Genomic DNA, 20,781 nt, shown 5'->3' on the forward strand with positions numbered 1-20,781 from the left:
GTGGGAATTCTGCACATCTAACCCACAGCCTTTACAGGGAATGGCTTAAACTCTCGTTGATAACAACCCAGACTGTCTTACTGAGTTGTTCATCTTCAGTGTTTGGGATCTAAAGCTGGCATTTGAAGATACTAAATGACTCTTTCAAACATTGCTACTGCTTTTATTTCAGATTAAGACTCTAGGGCAATCATACTCTTGGCGCCTGGATATAACACAGTCATTAGTCTGCTCTTTGTACAATTATCGAAGACATTTTTACCGTGGCTTCTGTTCATTATGCTAATGGAAGAGAAGCACAGAGAAAACCACTAAGTGAAGCTGGAGCTAAAACCAGACTTCACAGGAACTAATGTTTTCTACCCGTATCGTATTTCTCTACCACCTTTAATAAGGGCCATTTAGATAAGCCTTAGTCTGATCCCTTTCTCTAACAATGCTGGTGTCAAGCAATGGGAAAGAGAAAGAAGATAAAACAAGTGGAGTGTTCAGGTTGTGACGTTGGCAAGCAAATCAGAATGCACACTCTTAGTGAATGTTGTCCAAAAAGGAGTCAGGGCTCTACCTTTGTGTGTGGCCTTCAGGACTTGCTCATAAGCCACGCAATGCAATCAGTCCCTTTGTGCTGTATACCGTTATAAAGGTTTTTTAAATTAAAAAATGTCACAAACCAGCTAACTTGGTAAACTAGCCCATGTTTGACTTCCTAATGGCCTTTCCTATTAACGAAGAAGAAGAAATCAGAGCCATGTTGTGAAGTCCCAAATCTGTGACAATGTTGAGGCTCAGATTACTGGAACTTAGGCCAGAAATAGTTTGCATATTGGCAGAATTGCTGGCATGAGGATATTGAGGTAGTGTTTGCTTGGTACATTTGTTGAAGGACCTGTCATGTTTTCTTACAGTCACATTTGTTTTGCACTGTACTAGGTCAGGTGGGACTTACTTCATTATTTAGAAATCAGTGGTCACTTATTGCTGTGTAATCAGGCCATGTAATGACACCTCACAGAATACAGCTGTTAATTCAGCTATCTCAGGAAACTGACAACTTAAGATGGAGAAGTGATGAGTGAATTTAATTATTTTACTTTCTGAACTCAGCAACTGAGATGAGAAGGCAGCTTGCTAATTAAGATAATTGTAAATTTTAAATATTGAATTATTTTCAAGGCTTTTATGGTCTCATTTTTTTGTTTCCTACAGGATGGCAATGATTCAGATGAATTCATGTAAAAGGAGAAAAGGACCTTTGAAAGATGTGAATGTAGAGACAATTGCAGACCTTTTGGTTTCATCTGTGTTCTGAAGTATAAAATACAACCAAAATTCTACCTTCATCCTACCCAGAAATTATTGATTTTCGAGTTTTAAAAAAATTGTACCTTTTTTGCTGACAGAAAAGGATCAGATATGTATAAAATAGTTGAACTTGACAGCATATAACCTAACGTGAAAATGTTTTTCCCAGAACATGTCTTGGTACCTTGTGAAAGCAGGCTGCCCTTGTTCTTGAGATAGACTTTAAAGTGAAACAACTCTGAAAAGTACTTCTGTTGCTCTGGTCTATCCCTGAAAACAGATGTCTTGAAACACTTTTCATATTCTTAAAATAATCTTCACTTCTGTTAAGAAGAACATGTTGGTGGGTAATTATGCGAATGTTTCCCTGTCCCTGATTTCCCGATTAGAAAAAAGGGCGTATGGGTTTTGAAAAAGAGATTTTTCAGAAGATTGTAAGCTTCAGTATTCACGTTCCATCGTGTCATCTGGGTCTATAGTGTAGTGACCCTCAACAGTCTGTCCCAGCTTTTATATCCTTGCTTCCTCTGAGCAGGGGCCTCCATCTTAGTATCATCATATTTAAAGAAATCGATGGTGTTCATCAAGGTGGGGCCTGTGGCAGTTGTTGCCTGAGCACCGAGTAACCCAAGCCACCTATGTGACCACTTCTGGGCCCAGGAGTAATTTCTCAGCATTGAGGGTAAAATAGGATGGAGTGCTCTGTTGATCATTTGGGAGATGTAGGCTACCTGATTTGTGCCTTGGGATGCAGCGTGAAGCAGAAGTCCATATTGCAATTATGATTTTAGAAGGAACTAAGCGTTTCACTAGCCAGCCAAGTAATTATTTTCTTTACCTTGAAGTCATATTTGAGTTGTAACCCCAGAGTTAATTTCTCATTGTAGATTCAGTAACTTAGTATGTAACATTACTTTTCACGTGAACCACTCGCTATCTGTTGTGGTTCTGAGCAGAGGATGTCTTTTGATTGCAGTATGTAAGGCAACCCCTGTGGAAGGAGGCAAAACAAGGAGAAAGAGAACAAAGCCTGCCGGACCAGAGGCGAAGAGATGGATATTTTACTCACACCCACAGCAGCAAGAATGACCTTCTGCAGCAGATATTCCACCTGTAATAGCACTTTGGAACTGTGGGCAAAACCAAAAGGCTAGTGTTTCCATTTATTTCACGTTGGTGAATGGGGTTGAACTGGAAAATTCACGGAGGCATAACTCACTGGCCGAATTTTGAGAGGGTGTAGAAGATGACTTCAGAGATGAGTGGTTTTGTTTATGTGTCTAATGATATTCAGTCTGACGTTCTGCAATTTTAAAAGTTATAATAAAGTATCATTTTTTTTATCTGGAAGGACATTGATATATGTATTCTTAGAATTTGCTATAAAAAGGGTAGCCCCCATTCCACAAGCTGATTTTGAGGGTGATCTTACTGTAAAAAACCTCATTCATCATAGGCTTAGTCTGACAGATTCTGTAGGGGGCTATCATCTTTCTCCTCCTCTGCTAAATGCCTCTTTCTTCCAGCTGCTCACTGGGTCAAAGGGATGTCCTTTCTCAGATACACTCTTGATTGACTGTGAATTCATAGCTGTGCTCCTTCCATACTTCCAAGGAGTCCGGCTTCTGCAGAATTCCTCTGTACCTCACACTGCAACACGTGTAGATAGCGCCTTTGAAGAATACCTATATTTTTACTATAGTATGAGAAGTCCTGGGGCTCAAATTTTAAACATTTCCTAACTCTCAGCTTACACTGGTTTAAAATGTCCAGGTCTCTCTGCTGAATTCTCTTGTTGAATTCGTAACTGTCCAACCTCATCTATGTTGATTCCTACGCCCCCACTCCCCAGCCTCTGTGTTTTATTTTTTTCCCCATCTCTGCTGGTCCCAGGGAAAGCAAGGACGTTTTCTTTTGAGGACTTATAGGTTGATCGCCCACAGGTCAAACCGTTGGCATTGAACCGCTCTCATTTCTTGCTATTGGATTGTTTCCTAAACGTTGGATAGGGGAATTCGAAATTGTTGCTATTTTTATGAGCTGTGCCCTTGATCAAATCTGTGCTGTGGGTCTGAGTCACTTTGCCAACACTGTCTTCAGTTTCACCACTCTGATCAGCATGCAGGCGAGGGGCATGTTTAGTTTACTTCCCTAACTGCTGTCTTCTATAGCTTTGGACTTCATATTTCTTATCGACTTTTGTCTAGGCTTTATGGGCAGGGGAACTTTGTCACCGTGGTTGGGCTACAACAAATCTTAAGAAGTTTACCAACACAGATGTTGAGAAGTTTATCGAAAAGCACTGACGTTAGCAGAATAGGTGATGGACATTAGTTGAATCTCTTCAGTGTCTATGTGTTTTGTTGTATTGTCTTTCACTTGTTCTTGAAGCATAGATTGCAGCGAGCCTTTCAGCTGTTCAGTGCCAGCGGTTTTCCCCACTCAGAAAAGATGGTGTGAGCCATGCACACAGCCGGCAGGATTAGACGGGGAGAGTTTCAGCTGCAGCTTCTAGTTTAAGACCAAAGCCCTTCCTCCCACTATTGCATCTGTCTGAGAGGGGGAAGTTCTTGTTTTCCAAGCTGGAACTGTTTATGAGGAAAACGGAGCAGAGTGGCAAAATGGAAAAGGAACAATTTTCTAATTTTTCCTGACACGTGATACTGAGGCCTGCTTTTTCTTTGATTTGAGGTACAGCATGTGAATAACAAATTTCCATATTCAAAATGATCATATTAGAGTGACTGGATGACCTTTTGATTTTAAAGCAGACTAAAACCTAATCAGACTACAACCAAAAGTATACAATTAGAAACTTAAATTCCAAGCTAAATTTCAGCTTTGACCCACCTAACTCCAGTGAATAGGTGGCAGCTCAGAAACAAGGACGGCACTGCTGCTGCCCGGGCAAGCTCACATCCAGCTGGCACTTCGTGAGAGCTCCTTCCTGCCAGGCACGTGTGAGTTCAGTGTGGGCAAGAGACTTTTATGCACATTCTGTCGTTCAAAAGGGAGACGATACCAACCCCAGACGCAGCATGTCCTGAATGAATGATCTGTAAAATACAATAATAAAAGCTTATAGTTTGAGTACAACTGTGTGTGTGTGTGAAAGATTTCACTTCTCATTTTCTCCTGCAAGTTCCAGTCTCACGGATGGGATGTGCCTGCTTATTTCAGGCAAGTGGGGAGACAGAGGTACTTGCTCCCCATGTGATGATGCCCTTCACACAGTCACAGCAGGAGGAGAGGAGCAAATCATAGTAAAGGGAAGGTCGCCCAAGAATTCCAGGAAGAGGATTGAAAGAGCTGAAAGACCTCGGTGTTTGAACACTAGCACTTGGAGTTTACAGCTTGACCCTCTGCTCTCCCCAAATTCCGGGGGGTCTGCCTGACATTTTGGCCAAGGCGAGCCTGCAAATGTGAAGACTTCCTGGACGGTTTCATGGATGACTGTAGGGCTGTGGATTGTGTTCTGTTGATAGATTTTCACCTCTTTTTTGATGGAGCTTACGCTATTGTGAGAATGCTTGCAGGGAGGTTTTAGGCTCAGAGAAGCCACACAAACATATAAGTTTTTCTCCCAGCTGTAAAAGCATATTTGAATCCTTAAATGTTTACTAGAGCACATTTGGTTTACATTTCTAGTCAGGGCATCCATTGATTTTAACTTCCTTAGCTGCTAGCGTTCTGGGGTTTAAATGTTTAAGTAAATTAGTCTATATAAGGAATGTAGTTTGAAACCAGAATTTTTATACAGAAAAATTTAGAGATGTGTGTATATACTAGGTGACTTAGCAGTGCAGTGACAATACAAATACCTACCTAATGCCATCTTTTAACCGGGGTCTATTGTTAGATTATACATACCTCTTTTTCTGTCTTAAATGGATTGTTTAGTTTTATCTTTCTGATTTCATTATTGTGTCAGTTATTGGAGGGGCTATGAGCTTTCTACCTTAGTGGTGTGACTATAGGTCTACACCATAGCCAGATGAAATAAGAAGCTGGTCTCTGCCCTTGGCGTGTGCTGAGTGGCACCAACCTGGCAAGAAATGGCAGCCAGAGGAAATTGTTGCTCACTCTAGAAATCCATGTAGCTTTTCTAGTTCTCAAGCCTGGTGAGTGGATGCCAATATTTAAAGCTGAAAAAAAAAAAACCAAGGAATTCTCCAAAGTCAGTGTTGTGCTTTGTTCCAACATCAAGTAACCACTGCAGTGAAAATATTAGACAAATGGCCTGACATTTCACATCCTGTCTGAATGAGGCCTTAGCTGCCTGGGCTCCTGCTGGTGTTTTGGTTTCTGCATCAGCAGTTTGCTTTCCATAGACAAGGCTAACATTTGCTTATGATTTCAGAAGAGAACTGGGATCTTTCAGGTGGTGAAGGCTGATCTGTCAGACTTGAAGCTTTTTGACCCTTGGTGAAGACACAGTGCAGGGTCAACAGATTAAAACCACAGACTGAAAAAGAGAAAATATTTGGGGCACCGTGCAGTGCCCTGGAACCAGCCTAGCCTTGCCAAAATCGTCTTCCACTGTGAAGCCCTGATTTTCATGTAATAGCCCTTCCAAACTCTGAAGTTTGTATTTTATTTTATGTACTCTGCATCCGTGAGACTTACATAACATTTCAAAACTGGAATTGCTTTTAGGAGAGTCTTTGGAATCAGTTGGAAGGTCTGAAATAGACAAAGCTTAAATCTGGTTACCAAACGGCCTTTTTTTTTTTTTTAAATACAGAGTCTTGCTCTGTCGCCCAGGCTGGAGTGCAATGGTGTGATCTTGGCTCACTGCAATCTCTGCCCGCCAGGCGATTCTGCCGCCTCAGCCTCCCGAGTAGCTGGGACTACAAGTGCACACCATCACACCTGGCTAATTTTTTTATTTTTAGTGGAGACAGGGTTTTGCCACGTTGGCCAGGCTGGTCTCGAACTCCTGACCTCAGGTGATCCACCCGCCTCGACCTCCCAAAAGTGCTGGGATTACAGGCGTGAGCCATTGCGCCCAGCCCCCAAAAAACCTTTACTGGTGCCTATTCTTAGAAAATGTTTTGTGTTTTCAACAAGAAGGGGGCAGGAGGCACAGGGTCCTTTTCTGCCAAGGTAAAGAATTACCTGCTATGTTTAAAACCAGCCATTTTTAAACTATGGGCTTTGCAACATAGTAAAACCTCAGTTAATAGAACAATTACTGCTGAAATGGGGTATAGTTTAAAAAAACAAAACAAAACAAAAACAGAATAATAACATCAATTACTTGGAATTTTTGTCTCCCTTACTTCTGTGGAAACAGTACATCAGCAGCTGAGGTGGAAGAGTGCAGTGGCTCACTCCTGTAATCCCAACACTGGGAGGCCGAGGCGGAAGGATTACTTGAACACAGGAGTTCAAGACCAGCTTGGGCAAGATGTTGAGACCCTCTATCTACAAAATAATAATAGTATAAAAATTAGCTAGGCATTCCTATAGTCCTAGCTACTCAGGAGGCCAAGGTGGGAGGATTGCTTGAGCCCAGGAGTTTGATTCTGCAGTGAGCTGTGATAGCACCACTGCACTCCAGCCTGGGGTACAGGGAGACCCTGTCCCTATTTAAAAAAATAAAAATAAAAAAAAAGATAAAAGCGGGTAAACAAAACACACAAATCTCCCCTCATTTTAGCTGCTGCCACCTCCCTTCAGGCCCTCTGTTAACGCCCCCTAAGCCCAGGAGGTCCTGGAGGAGTGGCCCCCAAGGATCTCCTGGGCTTTGAGGTCAGGAAGAATTTTTCTTTTCCGAAAATTAATTTTTTAAAATCTACAAGCATAGGTACTTAGGGTGCAAATCAAAAGGTATAAAAGGGTATAGGGTGAAAGTGTTTCCAGTTCCCCTGCTTGGGGACAATCAGTGTTACCTTTTTAAAAATCAAAGGCAGCCAGGCGCAGTGGACTCATGCCTGTAATCCCAGCACTTTGGGAGGCCAAGAGGGGCTGATCACTTGAGTCCAGGAATTCAAGACCAGCCTGGGCAACATGGCAAAACCCCATCTCTACAAAAAAATACAATAAAAAAAGTCCAGGTTGTGGGCACTTGCCTTATAGTCTCACCTACTCAAGAGGCTGAGGTGGGAGGATTGCTTGAGCCTGGGAGATCAAGGCTGCAGTGAGCCGTTATCTCACCAGTGCACTCCAGCATGAGCGAGAGTGAGACCCGGTTTCAAAAAAAAAAAAAAAAAAAAAATCAAAGGCAGAAGCTCTTGTTCTGGATTCAGCTGAACTTGGGAATTCTGCCTGCTTCTAGGCCTGGCAGAAGCAGTGGCTTAGCTAGAGGGAAGGGGCTGGGGCTTCTCTCTGCCTTTGCATCCTGGGGCTCGTAATCCGAGAGAGAATACCACATTCCCGCACTATGGGGCTGAGGGGAAGATAATGAGTTGAGAAATGAAGAAGAACAAGATTAGGAGCCCCTTGGTGTCCCTACCATTGAGTGGGCCTCTATTTGGACACAGAGTTACAGGGTGAATCGTTTCTTAATAAGCTCCTCTGATCCAATTAAAATCTGAGCTCCATGTAGAATGACCCAAAGAAGAAAGCCATTTGCTTTCATCCCGGTGCTTGAGGGTAGGACAGAAGTGGGAGTGTCTGCAGGTGTAAGGGGGTGGGAACAGGACTGGCCCCAGGCACCTCCAGCTCCCCTTTGATCATCTCCCCACGCCCAGCCTGCCAGAGCTTCTCGGTGCCCTGCTGCCTCTTCTTACCCCATCAGAAAGGATGGGAGAAGAGCTCATGTGTGGGTGAGGATATTGAATGCACTGTCTACTGAAGGAAAGGGGGCACACACCATTTCCACTCCTAGACCTTCCGCAGTGTGCATTTAGGATACAGCTCTGCTCCTTTTATTTATTTACTTACTTATATTTTAAATTTTTAAATTTGTTTTTTGTTTTTAATTAGAGATGGAGTCTTGCTCTGTCATGGACTGGAGAGCTGTGGCATGATCTCGGCTCACTGTAACCTCTGCCTCCCGGGTTCACGCGATTCTCCTGCCTCAGGCTCCTGAATAGTTGGGACTACAGGCGCCCACCACCACGTCCGGCTGATTTTTAAATTTTTATTAGAGACGGGGTTTCACCACATTGGCCGGGCTGGTCTCGAACTCCGGGGCTCAGGCAATCCGCCTGCTTCGGCCTCCCAAACTGCTGGGATTACAGGCGTGAGCCACCGTGCCTGGCCTCTGCTCCTTTTCTATGTGACTTTAGATGCATGACTTGTCCTCCCTGGGCCTCCATTTGCCCACTGGGAGATGAGGAATAGAGCTAAAGCAGGGGCAGGTAACACCTGTGGGAAGGTGAGGCCAGTGGCTCACATCCTGTGAGCTGTGGGGGCTGCGATGAGCCAGAGAGCACATAGCTCTTCCTTTAGGGCAGCTGCTTCAGTTGTGGGGAAATGGAATTTTATAAGGGAAGTCAATGAGTAAAGTGCAGTGAAAGAGCTGAACTTGGTAGGACTGAAAAAAGGAGTTACTTGTTTCTCCCACTTTCTTCAACAATGCTCTGAATTCTCTTCCCCGCTCTTAGATGCCATCTTGGACAAACAGATCAGATTCCATGATTTCCTGATCACTTTCCAATATGGGAATTGTTATATATATTTGAGACAGGGTCTTGCTCTGTTGCCTAGGCTGGAGTGCAGTGGTGCAATCACAGCTCATTGTAGCCTCAACCTTCTAGACTCAAAATCCTCCTGCTTCAAGCTGTCAAATACCTGGGACTAAAAGCGCATGCCACCACGCCTTTACAAACCACCTTTAGTAACCGCTTAACTAAACAGCACGCCCAGCTAAGTTTTTAATTTTGTTTACGGTGGGTCCCCCTCTATGTTGCCCAAGCTGGCCTCAAACTCCTGGATTCAAGTAATCCTCCCACCTCGGCCTCCCAAAGTGTTGGGATTACAGGCATGAGCCATCCCACCCAGCCAAGAACTGTTCTGTTTTACAATGATACTTTCCTTTTAGATATGAAAAATTCTTCTCATTTAAATCAGAACTTCAGTCTCACATATAATTCAGAACTTCAGCTCACCTCCTGGTTCATGTCTGATACTTCACCCTGCCTCTTCCAAGATGACCCCATAGTCCCCCTCTTCCCCAGCGACGGCCCCTCCAGAATGGGGGTGGAGGCTGGAGAAGGTGGGTTTAGGGAGCATTAGCCCCTGGATCCTCCAGGACAGGGGCAGATGGCAGGAGTCAGAGAAAAAGACGAGAGTCTTCATGGCAGGCATTCTTATAACCTGACTGTTGGTGGCCCCACTGCAGCAGGGGCCCCAGTGCTGGTTCTTTTCTACCCATTTGTGGGTTCTTCAGGCTCACTGTAAGGATTGTCAGTGCCATAGTTGTCTGATCCTGGAATGCACTTCCCAGCTGTCTTTACAATCTCATTTCTTTACAATCTCCCTTCCCCAGTCACAAAGGGCACACCTGCAGCCACCTCTGAGACTTGAGTCCACTTGGACAGCAGCCCTCGTCGGTGAAGTCTCAACAATGTAGCTCTCACCTGGAACCCAGCTTTCTCCTATTGCTTTCCTGTGATCGAGGGAAACCACTTGCTAAACGAAGCAAGTCCAGTTTGACCAGCGGCTACCACTGTCTCGCCATCCTGCTGTTGTGGGTATCTCTAGCTTGTGTCCTGCCTTAAGAATTCTCCAGGTGAGAAAGGATCTGTTCAACTCCGGCCCATCTGCAAGTTCCAGAAGCCTCCTCATTTGGCTTTGGGTAGTAGGATTGCAAGAGTGGAGCTCTCCCTTCCTGGGCCCATGGATTCCCTTCGGTGCCCTTTAAATTGTCATTTCTTGTAGAGCTGTTGGGGTAATTGGTTTGGCTCTCTTTCCGTATATCATGCATCGTGTGTCTTTCAACCAAAATCCCTTCTTGCTCTCTGCTTTGAGACTTCATGAATACCCAGTAACATAACATTACAAATCTAGAGTTTTTAGGTAAAGTTTCCAAATTTTTATATATTGGCTCAAAATTATTTAATACTGTATGGGCCAAACAAGGTTTGTCTGTGGGCGTGTCCATTGCCCAGGAGCTGTCAGGTTTTAAGGGCTCTGGAGAGCTCTGGCTCTGAGTCCAGTTTAGAAAGAGCTCTGGGTCTTCTCTGTGACTTTCTGTGAATTCATCATCTGTGAATTTCTGATTTTCCTGGATTTAGTATGAGCCACTGGAAGGAATTCTAGGTGACAGAGTATTATCCGGTGTGGATACCACCAGTGTCCTAGAGAAAGAAGAGATGCAGCAAAGGACCAGCAGGTGGCAGGAGAGAGTAAACCCTGGTCTCAGCGCCCATCCCGCGGAGGTTCAGCAATCCTTGAGGAGGCTGGACACAGGAAGTGCTGCACCTCACAAAAAGCTGTGCTTCCAGGCGGATTTCAAAGTTCTTTGCCTTTGAAATCTTAGAAATGTGGGTGGAAGGTGCCTGAATCTTCTTCAAAACCAATACTACGTGTTGATCTCAGAGGCAAACTGAGCCAGGTGCTGTGGCTCACACTTGTAATCCCAGCTACTTAAGAGGATCATTTGAGCCCAGGAGTTTGAGACCAGCCTGGGCAACATAAGGAGAGCCCATTTCATTTTAAAATAAATGCTGTTGGCTGGGCGCGGTGGCTTAATGCCTGTAATCTCAGCACTTTGGGATGCCGAGGTGGGTGCAGATCACTGGAGGTCAGGAGTTCAAGACCAGCCTAACCAACATGGTGAAACCCCATCTCTACTAAAAATACAAAAATTAGCCAGGTGTTGTGGCACACACCTGTAATCCCAGCTACTCAGGAAGCTGAAGTAGGAGAATTGCTTGAACCTGGGAGGCAGAGGTTGCAGTGAGCCAAGATCACACCACTGTACTCCAGCCTGGGTGACAGAGCGAGACTGCATCTCAAAAAATAAATAAATAAATAAATAAATAAATACTGTCAAAGCATAATGCTTATATTTAAAATCAAATTTCTTTGGTTTCAGAATAAACCATTTTTTGTTTTTTTTTGTTTTGTTTTGTTTTGTTTTGAGACGGAGTTTTGCTCTTATTGCCCAGGCTAGAGTGCAGTGGCACAATCTCGGCTCACTGTGACCTCCACCTTCCAGTTTCAAGCAATTCTCCTGCCTCAGCCTCCTGAGTCGCTGGGATTACAGGTGTCTGCCACCACGCCCAGCTAATTTTTTTGTATTTTTAGTAGACATGGGGTTTCACCATGTTGGTCAGGCTGGTCTCGAACTGCTGACCTCGTGATCCACCCGCCTCGGCCTCCCAAAGTGCTGGGATCACAGGCAGGAGCTACCGCTCCTGGTTGTTGTTGTTTTTAACAGACACTGTCTTGCTCTGTTGCCCAGGCTGGAGTGCAGTGGCACAATCATAGCTCACTGTAGCTTTGAACTCCTGGGCTCAAACAATCCTCCCACCTCAGCCTTCTGAGTAGCTGTGACCACAGGTGCACACCACCACACCCAGCTACTTTTTAAAAATTTTATAGATGCAGGGTCTTGCTATGTTACCCAGGCTGGTCTCAAACTCCTGGGCTCAAGTAATCCTCCTGCCGTGGGCTCCCAAAGTGCTGGGATTACAGGCGTGAGCTACCACGCCTGGCCGGTAGTCAGCTTCTCTCTTTCCTTTGTGCATATCATGCACACGTTTCATAGACTCACAGCCTGTCGAGGTTGGAAGGGACTTTAAGGGTCATCTTAGCTGACCTAACTCTTCTGTGACCTCTGCGACATCCCTAAAAGAAGACCTAAGCCGGGGCATGAATGCATCCAGAGATGGGAGTTCATGACTCACAGCGATTCTACCTGCCGCTCTGTCTTCTGGAGCCACACAGTACAAGTTGAATTCCTCTTTCATGTGACAGTTTAAAAGGTTTCAAGACAGCTGTCAGCTGCCACCTGTGACTGTCCCTAAACATCCCATTCTCTGTGATCCAATGAGACACAGCAGGAAAAGCAGGCATCTCAGAACAGAGGATGGCTTCTGACATCCCATGGGGCAAGACCCCCAGCTCTTCCCTGTTTGCCTGACTCCCAGGGAAGGAGCAGCTCTTGAGCTGTGCATGGTCTCCAGCCATGACTCCAGTCATGAACCCAATCATGATCCCAGCTGGCCTGCACAGAAATAGGGTAGAGACAATTCTCCAAATGTAGCCTAGACACCTGACTCTGACTTACACCACCCATTAAATCCCCTGTCTTTTCCACACGTTATATTGATTAGATTATTCTAGGGTTTTTTTTTCTTTTTTTTTTTTGGAGAAGGCAGTGGTTTGGACCATGGTATAGGACTTTAGATTTATTCCTTAAAATTCTTTTTATTATATAATGTGACAAACATAAAAAAGAGTGTATGAAAAGATATGTTCATTTTCAAGGATAATATTAATATAAATCCTATATTATATTTCTGAGGTTAGGAAATAGAACAGTACTCACCCATCCTTCCTCAAAGCCCCGTTTGTACCCTTTCCTAATCGCATGCCTGGCTTCCCCCCAGCGCTCCTGAACTTTGTGACAATCATCTGCTTCCTCTTCATATCTTTTATCTCTGATGTGTATTTCTGTAAACAATACACTGTTCAGTTCGACCTGTTTTCATTTGTTTGTTTGTTTGTTTTAGAGACAGGGTCTTTCTCGGAGTGCAGTGGTGCAATCACAGCTCACTGCAGTCTCGAGCTTCTAGGCTCAAGCGATCCTCCTGCCTTGGCCTCCCGGAGTGTTAGGTTTACAGGTGTGAGCCACCACCGATTCTTCCTATTTTGAAACTCATTCATGGAATCTTATTGTAATGTTTTTTCTATGACTCGCTGCTTTCACTCAATATTACGTTTTGGTGAATTTTCTCTGTTAAAAGACATCTAGTTGGAATCTGCCTATTGAGTTACATATGGTTCTCATTATTTCCTCGAACATAATTCCTTTTACAAATATATCTACATGTTTGTAAATATTCCTTCTACATTGTTACCCCTCAAAATTTGGAAGAATGGGATAGGTCTCAGAATAGTGCCTTTGGGAAAACATCCCTTCTGACTGAGGTTAATCCATTACTTAGCACTCTTTGGGCACACTTAACCAGTTTTTTGTTTTGTTTTGTTTTGAGAAGGAGTCTCGCCCTGTCGTCTGGGCTGGAGTGCAATGGTGTGATCTTGGCTCACTGCAAACTCCACCTCCCGGGTTCAAACGGTTGTCCTGCCTCAGCATCCGAAGTAGCTGGGATTGCAGGCACCCGCCACCACGCCCAGCTAATTTTTGTATTTTTAGTAGAGACAGGATTTCACCATGTTGGCCAGGTTGGTCTCGAACTCCCAACCTTGTGATCTGCCTGCCTCGGCATCCCAAAGTGCTGGGATTACAGGCATGAGCCACTGTGCCAGGCCACACTTAACTAGTTTTAATCCTCCTGATTTTACTTTAATCTGGACTATGTTTTCCTACTTGCTCACATGGTTGTCAAAAAACACCTTGCTTTAGAGCCAGATAAAATATATTTATGGTGTCTTCCTGACCTACCAGTCTAGCAACCTTGTCAAAAAAAAAAAAAGGAATAGGTTTAGAGAACTTGTATTGACTCCTAGTGATTGCTGTACTATTTTCTAAATAACATAAAGCAGCCCTTTGATTTCTATAATTTTGTCTGTGATTGACAACAAGTCATCAAGCCGAGAGTTGTGGGAATTCACCGTTGACCTCTGGAAAATAAGAACTACCCTTTCCAGGTCAGGCATGGTGCCTCACGCTTGTAATCCCAGCACTTTGAGAGGCTGAGGCGGGTGGATCACTTGAGGCCAGGCATTCGAGACCAGCCTGGCCAACATGGTGAAACCCTGTCTCTACTGAAAATGCAAAAATTAGCTGGGCATAGTGGCACACACCTGTACTCCCAGCTACTTGGAAGGCTGAGGTCAGAGACCATTTGAACCTGGGAGGCAGAGGTTGCAGTGAGCTGAGATAGCACCATTGCACTCCAGCCTGGGTGTCAGAGCAAGATCCTGTCTCTGAAACAAACAAAGAAAAAGAACTACACTTTTTGATCTCTAGTCTTGCTTTCCATGATTGCTCAAAGTTCACAAATAACACTTGAGAGATCTCCACTGACAATTTTTCAGCATCTGGGGTGTCTGTCATCTGGTCCAGGAAGTTAGGAGTTGGAGAGGACAAGAGGTATTTTTAGTACAGAGAATGGACTGACTGGACAAAGCTCTTAATGATCAGCTTCCAGAACGTGGTAGGTGAAGTAATTTGTAAGAAAATCAGCAGTTGGCATGAGATTAAGACTCTGAGGATGAAGGGGAAAGGTTGAGACAATCGGTGCGTGATGAAAAGCACACTCTTACGAGAAATGAATCAGAAGATTGCCAAAAGGAAGTGGTAGAGTTAGAACAATTTTGTAGTCGGTCCATTTAGCATGGAATGATAACTTTCTCCACCTGCCAATTCTGAGCCAAGGAACAAGGAGAGAAGAAAGAAAACAGGATAGCCCAGGGCTGTGGATGCATCAGCTCAGGGGTGAACTTCAAGGAGTTTAGGTCATTTGTGGGGCAGCATCAGAGGGGCTGAGGGGCTCCAGGCCCCACCAGAAGGAAATCACATATATATGTGTGTGTGTGTGGACAGGTGAAAATGGGACAGGTAACATGACTGGGGGTCTGTCCAAGAGATGAGTGGATTATGGAAGGAAAGGGAAGGCACCATCAAGTGTGAAACTGAGCAGTGGATGTGCAGAGTGGTTGATGCTGGGATGTGTTCTGGGGAAGCGATGCAACCTGCTGCTGAAGAGGGAGCCCAGTGTGCTGGTGGGAGGGAGAGATGGCTTCAGGTGGGGCAGCCATATCACCTGAAGTCAGGGACAAGTTGACCTGGTGCCAGGGTCAGTAGGAGTAAAGGGATACCCTGTTGGAGAAAGTAACAGGACCAGATGCTGTGACCTTCAGTGGGGGACGATGGCAGGTAACAGTCTGGGGAAGCAGCAGAAAACAAAGCGTGGTTTCCTACTTGGCCATAGAATGTTATGCTGAGGGGAGATGGATAGGAGAAGACTGCTTTGGTTAAGGAGAAAGGCTAAGGAGAAAAGGACTTGAAAATGAATGGAAATTTGCAGTGATAAAGCTAGGGAGAGCAGGGCTTTCTGACAGCAGCTCAAGAATCAGCCTTTAGAGAATGGGTCTGAGGCCAATGGCCAGGGACAGAGCACAGCAGGGAACTGTGGGTGGCTTTTGGAGAAGACATACTGTGGATAATATGGATGGAGGCATGAGGGTTTGGAGGTCTGTGTGAGAGCGAGGGGTGATCCTGTTGAAGCCTCACAACCCTTCGATGGGGTGAATCTGACCTCTTTTTTGTAGATGCAGAAGCCCAGAGTAGCTATGAACATGAACCATGAGCTTTCTGTGGGCAGGGCTGCCTGTGTCTTCATGCATCTTCAGTTCTACAGGAGTACCTGTCCCAAGTGTGGGAGTTTGTGCAGAAGGACAGTTTGTCCATTTGCACAATACCTGCAAGCTTTTCAGGAGCAGGCAAAAAGTGTATGAGACCTTCCTTGGAAAAGTGTACTGGCTTCTAGATTCAAATAGAAACCACAATCAAATACATATTTAATTAATGTCTACAAATGTCATGCTACCATATCATCCTTATGTCTAGATTTAGCATTCATAAATATTTCATTTCATTTAGAGACAGGATCTCACTCTGTTGCCCAGGCTGGAGCACAGTGATACTGTCATAGCTTACTGCAGCCTCGACCTCCCAGGCTCAAGCAATCCTCCCACTTCCACTTCTTGAGTAGCTGGGACCACAGGTGCATGCCACCACTCCTGGTTAATTTTTGTATTTTTTCTTTTTTGTAGCAATGGCGTCTCGCTATGTTGCCCAGGCTGGTCTCAAACTCCTCGGCCAAGTGATCCACCTGCCTTGGCCTCCCAAGGTGCTGGGATTACAGGCAAGAGCCGCTGCACCTGACCTTATTTCATTTTAAACTTGTAAATTAGGAGTGCACTTTGATTACTGAGGAATCATGGTCATTTGTAAACTGAATTGCTCAAAGCCAAACCTCAGAATTATCCCTGAGTTAAGGGCGAGTTCCAGGGCCCTGAGTGTTCCTGGCAAGACCCCCATTCCACCTCAGTCTTACCAACACCATCAAACTTGAGGCCATTGGGATGCATCTCAATTGTCTTTTATTACTCTAAAGGCCAGAACTAACCATTTAAAAACCCTTGTTCATGGACAATAAACCAATCTTGCCTCAATCTTTTGTTCTTTGTATTTCTTGCTTTATTTTTATCCATGACATTTTTCTGCCACACTGTATATATTTTGTATTTATTTGTTGGACTCAACCCCAAATAAGTTCCATAAGACCTGAAATTTTTGTTCCTTCTGTGTCCCCAATGCCTAGAACAGTGCCTGGTTCATAGTGGGCACTCAATAATATTGGTTGAGTAAATAAAATTTTTGAAAGCAAAGTTTTTAAAAACTTCAAAATTTTACAGCAAATACACATATATATATTTAATGCATAGTATGAGTAAATTTTATTGCATTTGATGTGAGGTGGAATAGAGCTTCCAAAAAAGTAAGAAGCTTGGATGTTCTTAAAATGGCCTTACTCATGAAATGAGGGAGGGGGGAGGAAGGGAAGGAGGGATGGATGGATGGATGGATGGATGAATAGGTGAGTAGATGGATCATAGGTGGATGAATGGATGAATTGGCAGATTGGGTGAATAGGTGGGTGAATGGATGGGTAGGTGAATGAATGGATAGATGGATGGATAAATAGGTGGATGAATGAATGGATAGATGAATGGATGGATGAATAGATGGATGAGTGGATAAACAGGTGGTTGGATGAATGGTTGGATGACTGGGTGGGCGAATGGATGGGTGAGTGGATAAATAGGTAGATGGATGGATGGATGCATGGATGGATGAATGGGTGATGGATGGATGGAGATGGAAAGGACCTTAGAGATCAGCTGGAACAGAAATATACCCTAATTTGATCATCCAGGTGGTGATGGAGACTCGACTAGAACCAGGATCCTGATTCCTAAGCCAGTACTTTTTTTGAAGCCCCACACACATAGTGGGTAATAGATGGGGTAAGGGTCTTAGTTATCAGAGATGAGTTTATTATGAAACTGATCAAGCTTAAGTGGTAGGGTCACCTGACCTACACTGCCCGTTCCCAGGCTGATCTCTAATTTCATGTCTGTAATGTTACATTCCCTAAGAGTCCTCTTGAAGAAAGACTCTTGCCAGAGTATATTAGCTTCAAGCTTCCCAAAATCAGGATTCACCTGATCTTGGGCAAAGACAGAATGGCCTCCCCTCACCACTACCAACCCCCTCCCCCCATACACACATCCATCTGCTGACTTGCTCAGCACCCTCCTGTGTCTTACTTGCCAGAGAGGGTGAGGTATCCTTCCTCACCCAGCTTTTGAGCACCCAGCTTTGAAGCACCCCACATCTCCTATAATCTCCATAACCTCTCCAACTGCAGTTCTTTTATGGGGAAAAGCCCTCATCCCTCCCCGTCCTCTGACCTGGCCATCTCCTGTTTGTCCTTGAAGACTAAGCTCCAACATCTTCAGGAAGTGCTCCCTGATCAGCTGCAGGGTGAGTCATGGGCTTTTTCTCTGTGTTTCTTGGCTCTCTGTAATTCCTCTACATTAGCACTTCTCAGAGTAAATTATAATCAATGAGTCATTCCCAGGGCTCTAGAGCTGCATCTTTTCTATTTTAGACCCCACGACATTTTAGTGACAGAGGTCTCAAAGAAGTGAGGAGGATTGGGTCTTTAAAGACAATTGGGAAGGGAGACAATTAGTTTGCCAGTTACTACATCTGCTTCTTCAATTGCAAAAAAAATCAACAGTGTAGGGGAATAAATAATAGGATGTTTACCAAGCACCTCTTCTGTGTCAGAGACAGTGTTGTTTAGTCTTTTCAACTCCTTTGCTATTGTCAGAATTGAATGGATGAGAACTCAGAGACCCTGAGAACTAAGATGGCTTGGTCAAGGTCACACAGCCTAGACCTTACCTTCATTTCTTTTTTTTTTTTTTTTTAACTTTTATTTTGAATTCAGGGGTACAAGTATAGGTTTGTTACATAGGTAAACTTGTGTCATGGAGGTTTGTTGTACAGATTATTTTATCACCCAGATATTAAGCCATTAACCCATTAGTTATTTTTCCTGATCCTCTCCCTCCTCCCACACTTCACCCTCTGAAAGGCCCCAGTGTGTGTGTTCCTTTCCATGTGTCCACATGTTCTCATTATTTAGCTCCCACTTACATGTGAGAACATACAGTATTTGGTGTTCTGCTTCTGTGTTAGTTTGCTAAGGATAATGGCCTCCAGCTCCATCCATGTCCCTGCAAAGGACATAATCTCATTCTTTTTTTTGTGGCTGCATAATATTCCATTCTTACCTTCATTCTGACAAAGGGTAATCTTTATTGTGCCACCTTCTCTCTCCTTGTGTGAATAGGACCAAGCTTGCTGCTATTTATCTTTTGTTAAAACCTCCACGTTCTTAAAGTCTCCCAAAATAGAAGAACTTGCATTTCTTCTTGCAGGCGGAGTAGCTTGTTTTTGCATCGAAATGTCTGCTAAGGTCTAACATTCTAAACATATCCTCAATTTATGTCTTGAGACTGTTGGATTTCCTGGAGCTTAAGTGATTTAGAGGGAAAGAGAGTGATCATTGTTTTTTCACTTTCAAAAGAAGCACACAGGAATTATATTCTGTGTTTCTGAAATTAGTTATAAGAATACAGACACATACATTACCTCCAAGAAGAGGAGGGAAGATAAAAGCATGCAAGTTTTGCTTTTATGCAGTCATCTGGGTATTTTGAAATTCTGATTAGTCCTAATGGAAATACATAAAGCGTTCACCCCTGTTGTGTCTTCAGCTGGTAAAGCTACATCTCCATATCTGCTATTGCATCTTTTGTGGCCCAAACGAATTATTCCACTGTTTTTAAATAGTTTTCCCAATAAATACTTCCCCATCCCCAAAGAGCCTGCAGTTTTTCCATTGGTCCAGCTTGCCTTCTGAAAACCATGGAGCTGGAGTGCGAGGTCTTCACATTTCTGAACGCTGGGAGTCTGTGAAGTTTTGAGAGTCACAGGACTCCCAAATTCGTTTGAAATGCATTCTTTTTCCAGGAAGGGTCTTCACTGCTGGCCTAATGTTTTGGGAATGTTTTTTTCAATCCAAATAAATTAGGCAAACGTTCATGAGACACCTGACCATTTCAGGCCTTGCCTAAGCACCCAGTTAATAACTTTCCCCAAAGACATCCTCAGGTCGCTGGAGGCAGATACATCCACAGTAGTCCAGTGACCAGATGACAGAGTGCTTTGCGGGCACAGAGGAGGGGGCAGTTCGCTGGCCTGGGCCAGGGAGTTTTCCACAGAGAAGGTAGCTTCTGGTCTGGATTTGAAGGATGGCTCAGAACTCACCAGGCTGTGGAGAAGCATGCTGGGCAGAGTCTGGCAGAGAACAGAGGCCATAGGCTGGAAAAGCATGAAATGAGATAAGGCCATGCATGTGCAGGCTGCTCAGCACACCGTGGAGAAACAGTAAGCGTCCCTAAATGTTTGGGGGTAGTTATACCACCTGGGAGTCTGGGGAGGTAGGACTGAGAGGATATGGTTGGGAATGAGAACAGCAAGGAGGGTTTCAGACAGACAGACTGACTGACTGACTTACTTAACACCATGCTAAGACGTTAGGAAGAGGAGGGGCATGGTAAGAACTGTGTTTTATACTTCTTAAAATTGGTTTCTTTCTTTTTCTTCTTCTTTTTTTTTGAGATGGAGTCTCGCTCTGTCTCCCAGGCCAGAGTGCAGTGGTGCAGTGGTGCAATCTTGGCTCACTGTAACCTCTGCCTCCTGGGTTCAAGCAATTCTCCTGCCTCAGCCTCCTGAGTCGCTGGGACTACAGGCACGTGTCACCACACCTGAGTAATTTTTGTATTTTTAGTAGAGACAGGGTTTCACCATGTTGGCCAGGTTGGTCTTGAACCCCTGACCTCAAGTGATCTGCTCGCCTCGGCTTCCCAAAGTGCTGGGATTACAGGCGGGGGCCACCGAGACTGGCCTCTTTTTTGAACAGTTAATACAATCACATAGTTCAAAATAAAAATTACATGATAAGACATACATTGAGAAGTCTGGGCCCCACGCCTGACTCCTTCCATTCTCCCACTCTGCTGCTGTAGGTTACCACTTGTATTATGTTGTTTGTTGGTGTCATTCTGATGTTTATTGATATCAGCATCAACATCTATAGCTATACCTGCATCTGCATCTGTATCTATATCTAGCTATGAAATTTTATTGCGGAGCAATTTTCATCTTCCAGAAAATTTGCAAAGAACTTCACCTAGAGACTGCGTTTCTGTTTCACCAATTGTCCAAATGAGATTATAGCAAAGGACCCAATC

General features: G+C 44.3%; 2 protein-coding genes across 7 annotated transcripts in view; both read left to right on the forward strand.

Moving 5' to 3' along the window:
* The window catches only part of CCDC25 (coiled-coil domain containing 25), a 614,024-nt gene extending 612,129 nt beyond the window's left edge, over positions 1–1,895 (forward strand). The window contains exon 10 of one of the 3 annotated variants that reach the window (XM_050802555.1): positions 1,207–1,895. In XM_050802555.1, coding sequence (XP_050658512.1) covers positions 1,207–1,236 — 30 coding nt within the window. In that variant the 3' untranslated portion in view covers positions 1,237–1,895. The remainder of the gene's footprint in view (positions 1–1,206) is intronic. The other 2 variants (XM_050802557.1, XM_050802556.1) reach the window with 2 other exon arrangements.
* Positions 1–20,781, forward strand: part of LOC126961761 (lymphokine-activated killer T-cell-originated protein kinase) — a 394,985-nt gene that overhangs the window by 253,952 nt on the left and 120,252 nt on the right. The gene's annotated exons all lie outside the window — the stretch shown is intronic.

The sequence above is a fragment of the Macaca thibetana genome, chromosome 8, assembly GCF_024542745.1.
Source record: "Macaca thibetana thibetana isolate TM-01 chromosome 8, ASM2454274v1, whole genome shotgun sequence".
NCBI lineage: Eukaryota > Metazoa > Chordata > Mammalia > Primates > Cercopithecidae > Macaca > Macaca thibetana.